Consider the following 13231-nt stretch of genomic DNA (forward strand, 5'->3'; position numbering starts at 1 on the left):
GTTATCCTATAGGGAGAATGCCCCTTGGATGTGGTTGCATGTTCTCACAGTGAAGCGTGCTAGAGGAGTTATAGTAGGTGTCTCCAAAGTTCTGGGCCAGCCCTTAGCAAAAGGCTTAATCATTGTTTAAGTTGATCTCGTTGCTCCTCTGTGTAACAATCCAGTTCCCATTTCTTGAAGGGAGTAAGTCCAAATTCCTTAGCTTGGCATTCAAGTCCTTCCATGGTTTGATTCTAGCCAGTCTTCCCCCACTCTTACCTCCTGTCCATCTAGCTGAACTTGCTGCTTTTTCTGGGTAGGTTCTCCGTTTTTGCCTCTCCTTGCTCCGTGTTTCCACTTCTAGCACCTTCCCAGGCCTGCTTCCTTGCCTTGTACCACATCCCGTTTCTACATATCCAAATAGGACTGAACTTTATGGCTCAGCTCAAATGCTACTCCTTATTATTGTTTTTGGAAGCCCCCTCCAATGGCCTTAGCTAGAATATTCCCACTTGCTCTTCTGTAGCCATTTTTGTCTACTCTCTGATTGCCCTTGCACAGTCTACCTTAATTTGTAGTTTTGTACACACAGTTTAGGCCCTTTTAAAAATTGTATTCCTTTTAAGGTATGGAATGTATACATACCATCTTTTCATTTCTTTAAATACATTGATATCGGATTCTCAAATATTTGAGTAAATTTGGCAATATAGTGTAGTAGTTAAGAGTTTTGGAATCAGATAGACCAAGTTTCTTATATTCCCACTCATTCCCTTTGTGATCTCGGGCACGATATTTAACCCCTCTGAGCCTCAGTTTCCCCATCTGCAAAATGGAGGTAATGTCTATTGACAGAATGGTCGTGAGGATGGAGGGATTTAAAGTACTTGGTAGGTACGTGTTTTATATACTCAGTAAGTTAATGTATATAATATATTCATAGTTATTTTGATATAGATCAAGCTGAGTTTGGGTAGCCCTAATGATTTTTAAGGGATATTTCATCTAAATAGAATTAGAAACCTCTTGTTGGAAAGGGTAGCACTTCATTGTTCTGCTTGATTTCATTTAAAAAATCAACTCTGAAAATTTCATTAGCCTTAGTGCTCTGGTTGGAAAAACAAATTTTCCAGAATCAGTGCTGGTGATGGCCTCATTTAGGAAATGCAGTTTTAGGGAAAGGGCCTCAGGGAAAGCACGCAGATGTATGATCAGAATGCAGGTTCTGTGATGTACCATGGCTGATGTGGTCGGTGGGCACATCATCTGCCTGGGTAAGATGAGAGGTTTTCTGAATGTGCTTCAGCCAGGTCTAAAAGAACGTGAGAGACACTGTGGTGGTGACTTCATCCCTACACCCCTCCCACTCCATGTCTCAGGCTTGACTTGCTGTATAAGTGCACAGGCCCTCTCAGTGTGTTAGAGCACTTCTTACTTCTTCCCACGTGGAAGCCAGGGCCCCTCAGTTGCTGAGTGTCCACTGGACGTTTCTAGGTGGGTACTTGTTTCTCAGCGGGATAGGATCTGCCCTCAGCACTGCCTTTAAGGCTGTCATTTCTCCTGTCTTAGCTGTTAAGTTAGCTGCTTAGTCAAGGTGTCCTCTGATATAGTTGATTGCCACCTAGTGGCCACAGGTGAGAAGACATGTCATGGAAACGAGAAAAATGCTGTGGAGAATTGTTCCATTCTAAGATTTGAACAGGGTGTGTGTGCATGTGCATGTGCATGTGCGTGTGCGTGTGTGTTTTGTTTGTTTTTGCTAGTATAATGCCATGAGTCCGGGCTGTAGAATGGTATTTACAAGGGACTATCACTTGCTTTTCTTATAGTTAAGTCTGTTGAACTAGGTTTAAAATGCCACATACAAACTTGAGGGAATGGTGAGCAAGGGGAAATGCCTCTCTCCAAGCACAGTTTCTGGTTGGATATGTTCTCAGTTTTCACAGATATGGGGAGAGAGAAAAGAGGGATCTCTGAGGACTCTTCCTTAAACTGTTTTAACTCCAGCCTGGGGCTTGTTCTGGGGCTAAGAGAGTTGGTTGTGGCCAGTTGGGTTGTGTGTAGCTCCTTCCTCCAGCTTCCTTGGTATAGATGAGGTTTTACTTTATGCTCCTGCAGGTGGTGGCTCTCCCTCCAGCTCTATGAGACTCTTCCTCAGTGGACAGCATGAAGAGAGGTGATCACATGCTCATGTGAAGCACATTCCCACATATATATCAGGCTCCAGCCAGACTTACGTAATTGGAGAGTTTGTCCTAACTTACCTGCTTTTTTTTCACGTGTCAAACATTGAGTCTGGAGGTTCGCCTTTGATGACGGCTAATGGACTCGTGGAGTGCCCAGCTTTCTCTGTTCTTACTGCAGCACCTGCTCTCAGTCAAGCAGCAGAGCGTTGGGCTCTGGGGATAGAGTGGTGAGCAGGAAGGGATATGATCCTCGTCCTTATGGAACTTACTAGTTGGGGAGGCATTACTTAAAGAATTATCTGAACATATATAAAATTGTTCTGAAGAAAAGATGGACTCAGAGAGTGAGAAATAGGTTTGGTTTGGCCTGATTAGAGAAGTCAGGTTAGGCTTCCTGGGGGAAAGAACTTTTGGGCCAACGGCTGCAGGCAGAGGCAGCATATGGTGGCAGGTAGGAGCTGGGTATGCCCAAGGAACTGGCAGAGGCTTGAGCAGCTGGAGCCCAGAGAGGGTTGTGGGGAGGCCAGACCCTGCAGGGCCTCTCAGGCTTTGGGAGGGACTTTTGTCTTTACCTCCAGAGCTCTGGGAAGCTGTCACAGGGCTCACTGCTGGTGTTGACACAATTGGGTGGAGAACTGACTTGATGGACAAAAGTGGATGTGGGGAGGCCAGAGAGGAGGCAGTTGCAGTGATCTAGGCAAACGGAGGTGTTTTGTTTAGGGGTTGCTGACAGTGAGGGGAAGGAGTGGGCAGAATTGAGGCGTGCTTAGTAGATAACATGGATAGCCTTGGGAATGGACATGGCACGCGAAGGAGCCTGCCGTGTGAGAGAATGGCACATGCCGTTGACTTGTGTGGAGGGTGAATGGTGGTGCCTTTCATCACACTGGGGATGCAGGAAGAGGCCCTCAGCGGGCTCTCTGGGGAGAGGGTGGCAGAGGGTGTTTGAGCAGAGAGAGTTTGGTTTTGAGTGTGTTGAGTGTGACATGGGGATGGGGGTGTGAACTGAATCTGAAGTCTCTCTAGGGCTTGTGTCCGTCTCTCAGCTCTCTGTTGTGGGTCCTCTCTGGGGACTCTCAGGTGGTCCACCTGTAAGCCAGCTTGTATTTCTCTGCCCACTCACATCAGTACAACAGGTGTTGAGGGACACCGGAGTCCAGCCCTGTCCAAGGCACTTTTTGTGTGTTGTGACATGAAGCCATTCATGAATACTCCCAGAATTACTCCAAATATGAGGTGATGAGGCACAGGGGTAATCGGCGTCCAGGGCAGGGAGAGATGAATGAGGCCCGGGGACTTTGGTATTCTTGTGCTTTAGGCAGCCATGAGGCCAATCCTGTTGCAAGTTCCAGCCTCAGTGATGGCCTTTCTGAACTGTAATCACTTTCTAAGTCCAAAGAGAAAGATGTGACTGAGCAGTGAAACATTTCAAGGGTAGTTAATACACAAGTTTGATAACTTTGGAGGTCACAAAGGCAACAGATGCACTGAAGATATAGTGGAAAGGTTACCTGAGTCTATGTTTGTATATGCACATATATGTTAAGTTTTACCCAAGGAGAAAAAGGAAGTGGCTTCACTTGTGGTATTACTGGTACAACTTATTTAAAATTAAGGTAGATTCTAATTTTTTAAAATTTATGGTAAACCTGTTAGTGAAAGATGGACCCTATTTGGGCAAAATTCTCTTAAATCTGGTGCAGATTAATATCTGCTGGCATCTCCAAGAAAAGAAGGGGACTTTCCTCTGTTCGTGAGTGAGCAGGTGGCTTTGGGAGCAGTGTCTCAAGACCCAGACCTCTAGCTGCTTCCATATTTCTTACCCATCTGGTCCCCTCACTCAGAGAAGCACAGCCCTACCTACTCCGGAAAGCAATACTTGGCCTCCCCAGGTGCCGACAGTTACGACTTCTCTCCACACTGGCCAGCATTCTGTTTTTCTAGCAACAGATGTTTCTGAAAAGTAAATATTATTGACTCTGCTTGGCTCCTTGCTGTGTCTTGCACTGCCTGTACATGAAACAGCAGGGTTATATGAGGAGGGTGCCACGAAGCTTGGCATGCACCCAGCACCAGTGCCAGCCTCTTTTCTTTTCCCTCTCCTCTTACTGGAATGTGTGTGTTAGATTCCTGTGTGCATCAGAGGGAAAGTTCTTGAAATAAACCTTTGGGGAGCTGCATATCCAGGGTGATATCTACATAACATACCACCAGTCCTACTGGGTTGAAATAGGCAAGAAGCAATGGCTTTGAGGTAGAAAGTTCCTCTTTTGATGTTGTTTTCATTCTCTCAAGTAATACAGAGGGTTTACCTTAATGGGGGAAGCGTTATGGTATTCTCACATACTACAAGGATCTCATTTCACAGGACTAAAGTCACAGGTCCTCTCCTTCGTGGCCTTGTGCTTTTATGTCAGTCCTTTAGCTCCTCCGAGCTCCAAACACAGTTATCATGCCTATCTTTCCTGGTTCCTCTTACTGGAGGATTCATATATGAGGAAGGAACAGTGCAGCTATACCTAGAACTGAATTTTACGATGCGCAGACTGCCTATACAGTGTGTCACTGGATTCTCCCTGCCTAGCCCGTGGGCTGACAGCCTCTGTCAGATGAGATAACTGAGACTTGACGACTAACCTAGAGTTCAATACATATCTCATCTATGGTGGAGCTGGAACTTGAACCTAGGAGCTGTGGGAACCCAGGGGTGGGAGCAATGGGTTGGGGTTGATCAGCCTGTAACCAGCACCCCATGGAATGCAAGTGGAGAAGGGAAGTTCTCCAAAACAAGCTTCAGATGCTGTCCTAAAGTCTGGGGAATGGATTCCAAACAAGCAAAAAGAAAGGCGTCCACTTTAGCTTTACTGAAAAATTCCTCTAACAAGCCTGAGGTAAGTTCCTTTTCAGGTCCGCTCATTGAGTTTCTCACTCTACCCAGCTGTCCTCATTAGCCTGAAGCCCAATACTGACTCTGTACCAGCAGTCATTACCTAATCGTCTATTGGGAGGTTGGCCTCTCCCTGAGCTTCCTGGGTCCTCACTGCTCCTCGGGTTTGCTGTGGCAGGGTGTGCTCTGTGCCAGCAGACAAGGAAATCAGGTCACCTGCTGGTCAGAAGGTAACAGGCCCTGCCCTGGGTCAGCAGGTCCCCCCGTGCAGAGGCCCCACAAAGGCCCCGTTGTACATGACTAGCCCCTCCCTGATCCTCACTGCCAGCTGCCCTTGGAAGTGCAGCTTTTCAGGTGTGTGCTGGGAGCTTGCCCAAGCCTGGCTTGCATTTCACCTTTTTCCACTTTGTTGAGGTGATTGTCCAGCTTGCGTTTCTCTTGCCTATGGGGGAGGCATAGGATTGTCAGGTGGGTAGAAAAGCAAACCTGTGTTACTCTAGAGCAGACCTTCGTGAGTTCTGATCAGGGAACATCCTGACTAAAATAGGAGTGTGTATAAACACAGCCACATTTGATGCACACACCTTTGGGCGTGCTAACAGAACGTTGTCTTCCACTCTAAAATATTATTCTCTCCCTTTTTTCTCGTGTCTACCTGTGGCCTCCTCCTGTCTTCCTCCCCATAGGATTCTAGCTTTTGGGTGCATCTGTTTCCTTCTTGGCTTGCCTTGTGTGATTTGTGTTCTGAGGGATAGCTTCAGCCTGGGCTGGCCAGTTTTGACAGATGCCTGAGTCCCTGCCAACATCTTTTGACATTTTGGCAAGGACCATTCTGTGAAAGAGACTGAACGAGGGGGAGACCAGAGACCGTTGGCTCCTGTGTTCCCCTTCTCCAGCCCAAGTGCCTTCTTTTGGTGTAAACCAGAGTGCTTTGCACAAGCCGCAGCTAGCTCAGGACCATGGCATCGGAACGTGTGGTAGGGAGGTCCCAGGAGCAGGAGCTGCAGCTGCTCTCCATGCAGTAGCCTGAGCCCTGGTCCTAAAAACAGCATCACAGCCCAGGCCCGGCTCTTCGTTAGCAGCTATTGCTTGGAATGAGCACTGGGGATTGGATTTGTATCCATTGTTGTACTCCCCCTTCACTGCCCCCGACATTTATTCAGCATACACTGAGCAGGATGCACAGGTACTCAGAGAGGAAACAAACCAAACCAAACAAAAAGATGGAAAACACGATCCCTAACCTCAAGGGGCAAATCCGGGAGCTAAGAAAAAGTACTCGGAGTTACGGATGCTTTTATTCTAGTAGGCTATGTTGATCTGTGCAGCCACAGTCACACTCCCTCTCCGAATATCTTATTAAAGCCAGGCCTTGTTGCCGGTTCTGCCTCATGTTTTCCTCCCCTGGGCATTTGGACATAATGCCATTTCCCCTTCAATAAGGGAAACATGTATGAGGGTAATTTGAATGATTAGCCTAATCTGCAGGAAGACTGCATATGGAATTAAGTTAAACACATTTGTGCTCAGCAGCCAGATCTGTCAGTCCACTTAAAGGTACCTTGGTGGTTTCATACTCTTAACAGAAGCTGAAGGCTCAGTAAGGATCATTGGCTTTCATTACTATTTTCAGTGAAAGCTTATGATGATGATTTTTTTTTTTTTTTTTTTTTTTTTTGAGACGGAGTCTTGCGCTGTTGCCCAGGCTGGAGTGTAGTGGCATGATCTCAGCTCACTGCAACCTCCACCTTCCAGGTTCAAGCAGTTCTCCTGCCTCAGCCTCCTGAGGAGCTGGGACTACAGGTGCAGGCCGCCACCACCGGCTAAATTTTGCATTTAGTAGAGATGGGATTTTACTGTGTTGCCCAGGCTGGTCACGAATTCCTGAGTTCAGGCAATCTGCCCGCTTTGACCTCCCAAAGTGCTGGGATTACAGGCGTGAGCCACCATGCCTGGCCGATGATGATTTTTTATGAAAAGCGCCCTTGAGAATTTTTCTTATGGATGCTGTGTGTGGAATGTGTTTTTACTCCAATGCGAAACATTGCTGGGGCTTTGTTCTCCTGGTGGTGTTGGATGTGACCAGCCAGGAAAATGGTTCAGGTGAATGTCAGGCTGGTGGTCCCCTCGGCTCATAAGGAGAGTGAAGAGGATTGTGAGAACCTGGGCCTTGCCTATGCTTGAGTCAGAAGAGGAAGGCCAAGTGCTACGGGCAGGGCAGTTCTCAGCCCCTCCTCCCAGCCTTCCCCAGGCTCCCTCCCTAGTGAAAGTTTGTGTTGTGGGTAGGACCTAGAGGAAACGATTGTTGAGTCAGACGTGTGGGGGCAGCTGCACTGACCGTGTGGAGGGTCAGTGGCAGAGCAGCCCTGCAGGCTGTGGACACTAATTCTGGCTCAGATCCAAGCTTTCTCCCCGACTTTCTTTGGCAAGTAGATTTCCACACGTCGAACAGAGATGACGAGTTGCCTTTAAGAAGTAGAGCTAAAACTTGAATTGTTAAGGCCAATATAACAAAAATATTAACTTCTAGAGCAAATCAGTGCTTCATGTTATAACCAAGCGTTGGCTGTTTTGAATTTATATTCTTTTGTGCTTTGAAATGGACGCAGGAACAAATCTGCCCCCTAAGATATTCCTGGAAGGAACAATAAGGGCAGCAAATCAGAAATCCAGTTTAATTTTAGTAATTCCTGACTTTTCCTTTCTTTTTCTTGCTAGATTTGTCTTCAGCGAAGCGGAAGTTTGCAGATTCCTTAAATGAATTTAAATTTCAGTGCATAGGAGATGCAGAAACAGATGATGAGATGTGTATAGGTAAGTCCTAACTGTGCAGAAGATAAAAATGTTAATTGTTCATTGTCGCCTTCAGTGTCCCAGCAGAACCTTTTTTCCTGGGATAGGAAATCTTTAAGATTAGTAAAGAAAGAAGTCCTTAGTAGAAGTGGAGGGGCAGAGATATGTGAGGATTGGGGCTAGGGGCTACTCTGGTCCTCTCAAGTTCTGGGATTGCCTCACCCTCCAGCATGCAGGAGAGAAAGCTTGAAGTTTTGCAGTGAGGCTCTCCTTTCCACCTCCCTTTCGTGTTTTTCTGGCTGGTGACATTCTTCCCCTCCAACCACAGTGCTAAGAGCTTAGAGCATAAGTGAAACACAGGTAGATGAGGGGAAAATTAGATCAGAGTTTGCAAAATGATAGCTCCTAGGCTGAGATCAGAACACAGCCCTGTTTTCTTTGGCTCTCATTTTAAAAATTAAATTACCACATCAATTCAATTTGTAATCCAAAATTCCAGTTTTCTAGCTTCTTCAAAAAGTTTGGAGAATTTAATCTATTGGCTCCCCCCATTCTGACCTGGCAGCAGTTGGCTGAGCTGTGCGGCTGCCACTGCCTTCAGATAGGGAGAGGAGCTCTGTGTCTGGTTCTCCTGTGCTGTGGGCGGGGAGGTCCCCACCTCTCTTGTTTCCTTAAAAAGAAGCTGAGGTGGGTTACTGTTTATCACCAGGCTCTGCTGCTTCACTCTTCACCATTACCTGCCTTGGTCTGTAGGCAACCCTAAGCACAGAGGATCTGCAATGTTAAGATACCTTTCTTTGCCAGGGCCTTGTCATTGCACGCTATTCTCCTATGGGCACCTTGGTTGACTCCATTAAATGAGCAAGAATTGAGAAAGTTTTATTGGATTAATTAATTCATCAAATGCTTATTGAGTTCCTCTTGCCATGCAGAACGCCAGGATCTGGGGCTGAGCATAGGCGATTGGGAGACAGCTGAGCGTGGTGAACACGCGTCCTGTAACTTTTGAATGCATGGATGCTTTTCCCAACATGGCTCAAGGGTCTCGAGTATCCGCAGGGCCACTGCACATAATGCTTATTGCTTTTGTGAATAATTCTGGCAAAGACGACTGTCATGTCTAAGCACCATGCTTCGAGGTGCGTTTTATTAGTGAGTGGCTTGAGTGCTCAGGCGGAACCCAAAGAGAAGCCAGAGATGTGGCTTCCAATGGCAGCAGCGCTGTTTGTTTAGTTCTGCTGCCAAAGAAAAGGCTGAGTTCTGACGCAACACCATGACAAAGGTTGAGGAGGTCAAATCCGGACAGGAAATTCTTCAACTCCTAAGCGGAACTCTGCCCCTTCCAGCCTGGGGCCTGGAAGTCTGCCAGCATCTCACCAGTCCTGGGTACTCTCAGGAATGGGCAGGTCTTTTCCTTAAAGAAATCATTCCCTAACTAGAGTGCCGGGTGGAATTAACCTGCATTTCTGGGTCATCCTTAATGGTTAATGATTAAAAAGATGAAGGGAGCCTTGGGAAGCAATTGGCTTTAGGCATCTGTATGTGCCAAGGAATTAAAATCCATAACATAATAGCCAGAGCTGGAAAGGCTCCTCAAGACCCCTGGCACTCCTTCCACCTCATGGCCCCTTTCTCTTTTTCAGCAAGGTCCTTGCAGGAGTTTGCCACTGTCCTCAGGAATCTTGAAGATGAACGGATACGGATGGTGAGTAGGGCTGGGCTACTCTTGGTCCCAGATAGTAAGTTCGTGTTGAGGAAGCAAGGGATTGGTTATTAGAAGAATCAGATTGAAATCCAGACTCTACCACTTGAGTGTTTTGAGCTCTTCAGCAAGCCTCATCTTTGTAGAGTTTGAAGCCTTTTGTGACTATTAAAGGATTACTCTGGTGGATAATTTTAGAATATAGTTAAACGACATCCTTCTGAAGATTCGTTTTAAGGTCCTATAAGCATTTCACCTTTTTAGGCCTCAGATTCTCTACCAGCAGAATGGCAAAGAAGGTGCCCCACTCTGCCCTTACCCCATTTTATTGAACCTGATCAAGAAGAGCCCTGTGAGGGTAGGGATCACTTCACTTTTCTTTCTTTCTTTCTTTTTTCTTTTCTTTCTTTTTTTTTTTTTTAAATTAGACGGAGGCTCTCTCTGTCACCAGGCTGGAGTGCAGTGGCACTATCTTGGCTCACTATAACCTCTGTCTCCCGAGTTCAAGTGATTCTCTTGCCTCAGCCTCCTGAGTAGCTGGGACTACAGGCATGCGCCACCACGCTCAGCTAATTTTTGTATTTTTAGTAGAGATGGGGTTTCACCATGTTGGTCAGGATGGTCTTGATCTCTTGACCTCGTGATCTGCAGCCTCCCAAAGTGCTGGGATTATAGGTGTGAGCCACTGTACCTGGCCTTCACTTTTTATTTTTAAGCACCCAACACAGTGTCTGCCAGGTAGTGGGTAACCAGTAAACAGGTACTTTGTAATGAAGGTAACTATAAAAAGCTCTTCAAATAGAGGCATTGTCCACATTTAAGGGTCAAATGCTGATCTCCAGGTTCTTAAGAGATATCTTTTGTACTAGAATTTATTGTTCTGGGAGACAGACAGGGTCTCACTCTGTCACCCCGGCTGGATTGCAGTGGTGGAATCATAGCTCACTGCAGCTGCAAACTCCTGGGCTCAAGTGATCCTCCTGCTTCAGCCTCCTGAGTAGCTAGGACTATAGGTCTGCACTACTATACCTAGCTAATTTATTTTTTATTTTATTTTATTTTTGTAGAGATGAGGTCTTGCTGTGTTACCCAGGCTGATCTCAAACTCCAAACTTGAAATGATCCTCCCACCTTGGCCTATCAAAGTGCTGGGATTACAGGCATGAGCCCAGCTTATAATTTATTCTGATATAGTTCAGCATTAGCAGATAAGAGCTTCCACATCTACAGGAAGTTCCTTTGCATTTTCCTCCATATCCTTAAGATATGAGGAATGAAGCCTGACTTGAAGTCCCCTGCTGGCTGAACACTGATTTGCCCCTAGGAGGGCTTATCTTCAGGCAGCAGTGCTCCAAAGGTCTAGGAGAGATTGCATTAATCAACATTTGCTTCTCTTCCCATACTAATAGTTGGTAGTTTGAACACTATTCACCAAGACATAATGTAGCCAGTTCCTTTACATGCATTTTCTATTTTAACCGTCATGGTGACTCTGCGAAGTGGTATCTGTATTAATGCTATTTTCAGATGAAGGTATTGAAGTTTACAGAGGTTAAGTAACTTGTCCTGGATCACACGTTAATAAGTCATAACTGTGTCATAACTTGGGATCAAACCCAAGTCTGCATTATATTTTAAAATGTGGGGGCCAGGTGTGGTGGCTTTTGCCTGTAATCCCAGCACCTCAGGATGCCAAGGTGCGAGGATTGCTTGAGCCTAGGAGGTTAAGACCAGTCTGGAGGCAACACAGTGAGACCCCCATCTCAACACAATGTTTTTTAAAAAGGCTGGCATGGTGGTGCACGCTTGTAGTCCCAGCTATTTGGGAGGAGGTAGAAGGATGGCTTGTGCCAGGAAGGTCAAGGTTGCAGTGATTTGTGATTGCACCATTACACTCCAGCCTGGACAGCACAGCAAGACCCTGTCTCAATTAAAAGAAAAAAAAAGGAGGATTTCTTTAAAACTCCAAACAGAGTAGAAGCCTCTTACTTTCTGCCCTACAGAGAGACCCAGTTTCTCTTGCTTGCTCCCTGCTGGTGCCTGAACCAGAATCAGAAGGGTGGTGGCAGCAGCAGTGGGGGCTGGTGGTGGGTGGAAGCCAGGGAAAGCTAGTGTGTTTGTGCACATGCTGGTGCCTGAGAAAGGGAAATGATTCTTTTGAGTCTGATTCTTGGCTGAGTTAGTATTTGGGGGTGGGGGTGTGGTAAGCAAAACGCCATGAATACCCTGCAGATTGCTATGGCCTGTGGTAAGGGAACAATGACTGGATTATACTTTTCAGCTTGCCTCTGCAATTTTATTATTAATGTCAGTAAATTGAGTTTCTACTGTCTGCATCTGAGTATCTGGCCATTGCAAGCCCCTTCTCTACCTCCTTGTCCTATGACAACTTCATCATCAGTTCAGTTCAACTCAGCAAACAAAGCTGCACCTTCCCTGGGAAGCCTTTCCTGAGTTTCTGGGTTATATGGCTACCCTTGGTATTTTCTTAACATCCAGTTCATAATTCTGATCCTGTGTTTACCACATTGTGTCCTGATAAACATTGTACCTGTCTGTGACCTAGAGTAAATATGAGTTCCTCTAGGGCGGAGAAGGGGCTTCCATGTCCCCAGCATCAGGCAGTGTTAGAACCAAGTGGACGTTACACAGTCATAGAATCTTAGACTAAGTGGGACCTTATTCCTCACCATCTGCAGTTGCTCATTTGACAGATGAGAAAACAAATCTTATTCAGGATGATAGCAAGTAGTAGTATGGCTGGGACTAGGACTTGTGTGTCCTCATTCCCAGGTGAGCAGTTGAGTGCTTCTGTATTATAAGCATCTGCTTAGGACTAGATTCTCAGTCATGGATGTCCTCTGGAATAACTTGGGGAGTTTGAAAAATACTGATGTCTGGGCTAAGTCCACGGATTCTGAGTTAGTTGGAGTGTAGCCTAAATATAGGGATTTTAAAAGCTTTCCAGGTGATTCTACTATGTAGTTACAGTTGAGAATCATTAACTTAGGGGCTTGACAAATTTTTGTGGGCTTCAGAGACTTGCAGGTGGTTTGAGGAAAAGACTTAAGTGAACTGATTAAGTAACATCAAATAACAATAAAAAGTATAAAATCAAACAAGTTAACACCATAACACTCTTAAATTTCAGTCTTCTGAAATAAGTGATCTCAAAATTGAGAAAAAGGCAAGTGGGAATAAATTTGGAGACCTTTTCTGTCCCTTACATTGTTCAGTTAGTTCTTTACTGTGTCCATCTGTGACTTCTGGCATTTACCCTGTTAGTTTCATTGCAGTGGACATGCGTGTGGTTTAGGAAAAATAATGCTTTGTTGTAGCGAGATTCCGGGAATAATTAGTTGAGCAAAGAGTGATAAATGAATGACTTAAAAGGAAAAACTATAAAATACTGTACTGCCTTAGAAAAGACTATAGAGTCTTAGAGCTGGACAATTCAGCCCACTCGTTTTGCAGATGACGAAATTAGAGCCCAGAGAGGTTAAATGTTTTGCCCATGGTCACACAGTTGGCAGCCAATGAAGAAATAATCCATTCATTCATTTATTCATTCAGAAATGTTTGCGTGCTGCTTTGTCTCAGCACTCTTCTTTGTTTTGGGGGTAGTGGTGGCAAAGTGAGCCTTTAGAAGATACTGTCGTGTGTGTGTGTGTGTGCGTGTGTGTG

At 45.7% G+C, this 13231-nt stretch overlaps 1 protein-coding gene across 9 annotated transcripts in view; it reads left to right on the top strand.

Annotated features, from left to right (window-relative positions):
* The window catches only part of ARHGAP26 (Rho GTPase activating protein 26), a 509638-nt gene that overhangs the window by 120939 nt on the left and 375468 nt on the right, over window positions 1-13231 (top strand). For all 9 annotated transcript variants that reach the window (XM_074381099.1, XM_010338421.3, XM_039467604.2 and 6 more), the window contains exons 2-3: window positions 7771-7866; window positions 9489-9550. In XM_074381099.1, coding sequence (XP_074237200.1) covers window positions 7857-7866; window positions 9489-9550 — 72 coding nt within the window. In that variant the 5' untranslated portion in view covers window positions 7771-7856. The remainder of the gene's footprint in view (window positions 1-7770; window positions 7867-9488; window positions 9551-13231) is intronic.

Source organism: Saimiri boliviensis, chromosome 1 (genome assembly GCF_048565385.1).
Source record: "Saimiri boliviensis isolate mSaiBol1 chromosome 1, mSaiBol1.pri, whole genome shotgun sequence".
Taxonomy (NCBI): domain Eukaryota; kingdom Metazoa; phylum Chordata; class Mammalia; order Primates; family Cebidae; genus Saimiri; species Saimiri boliviensis.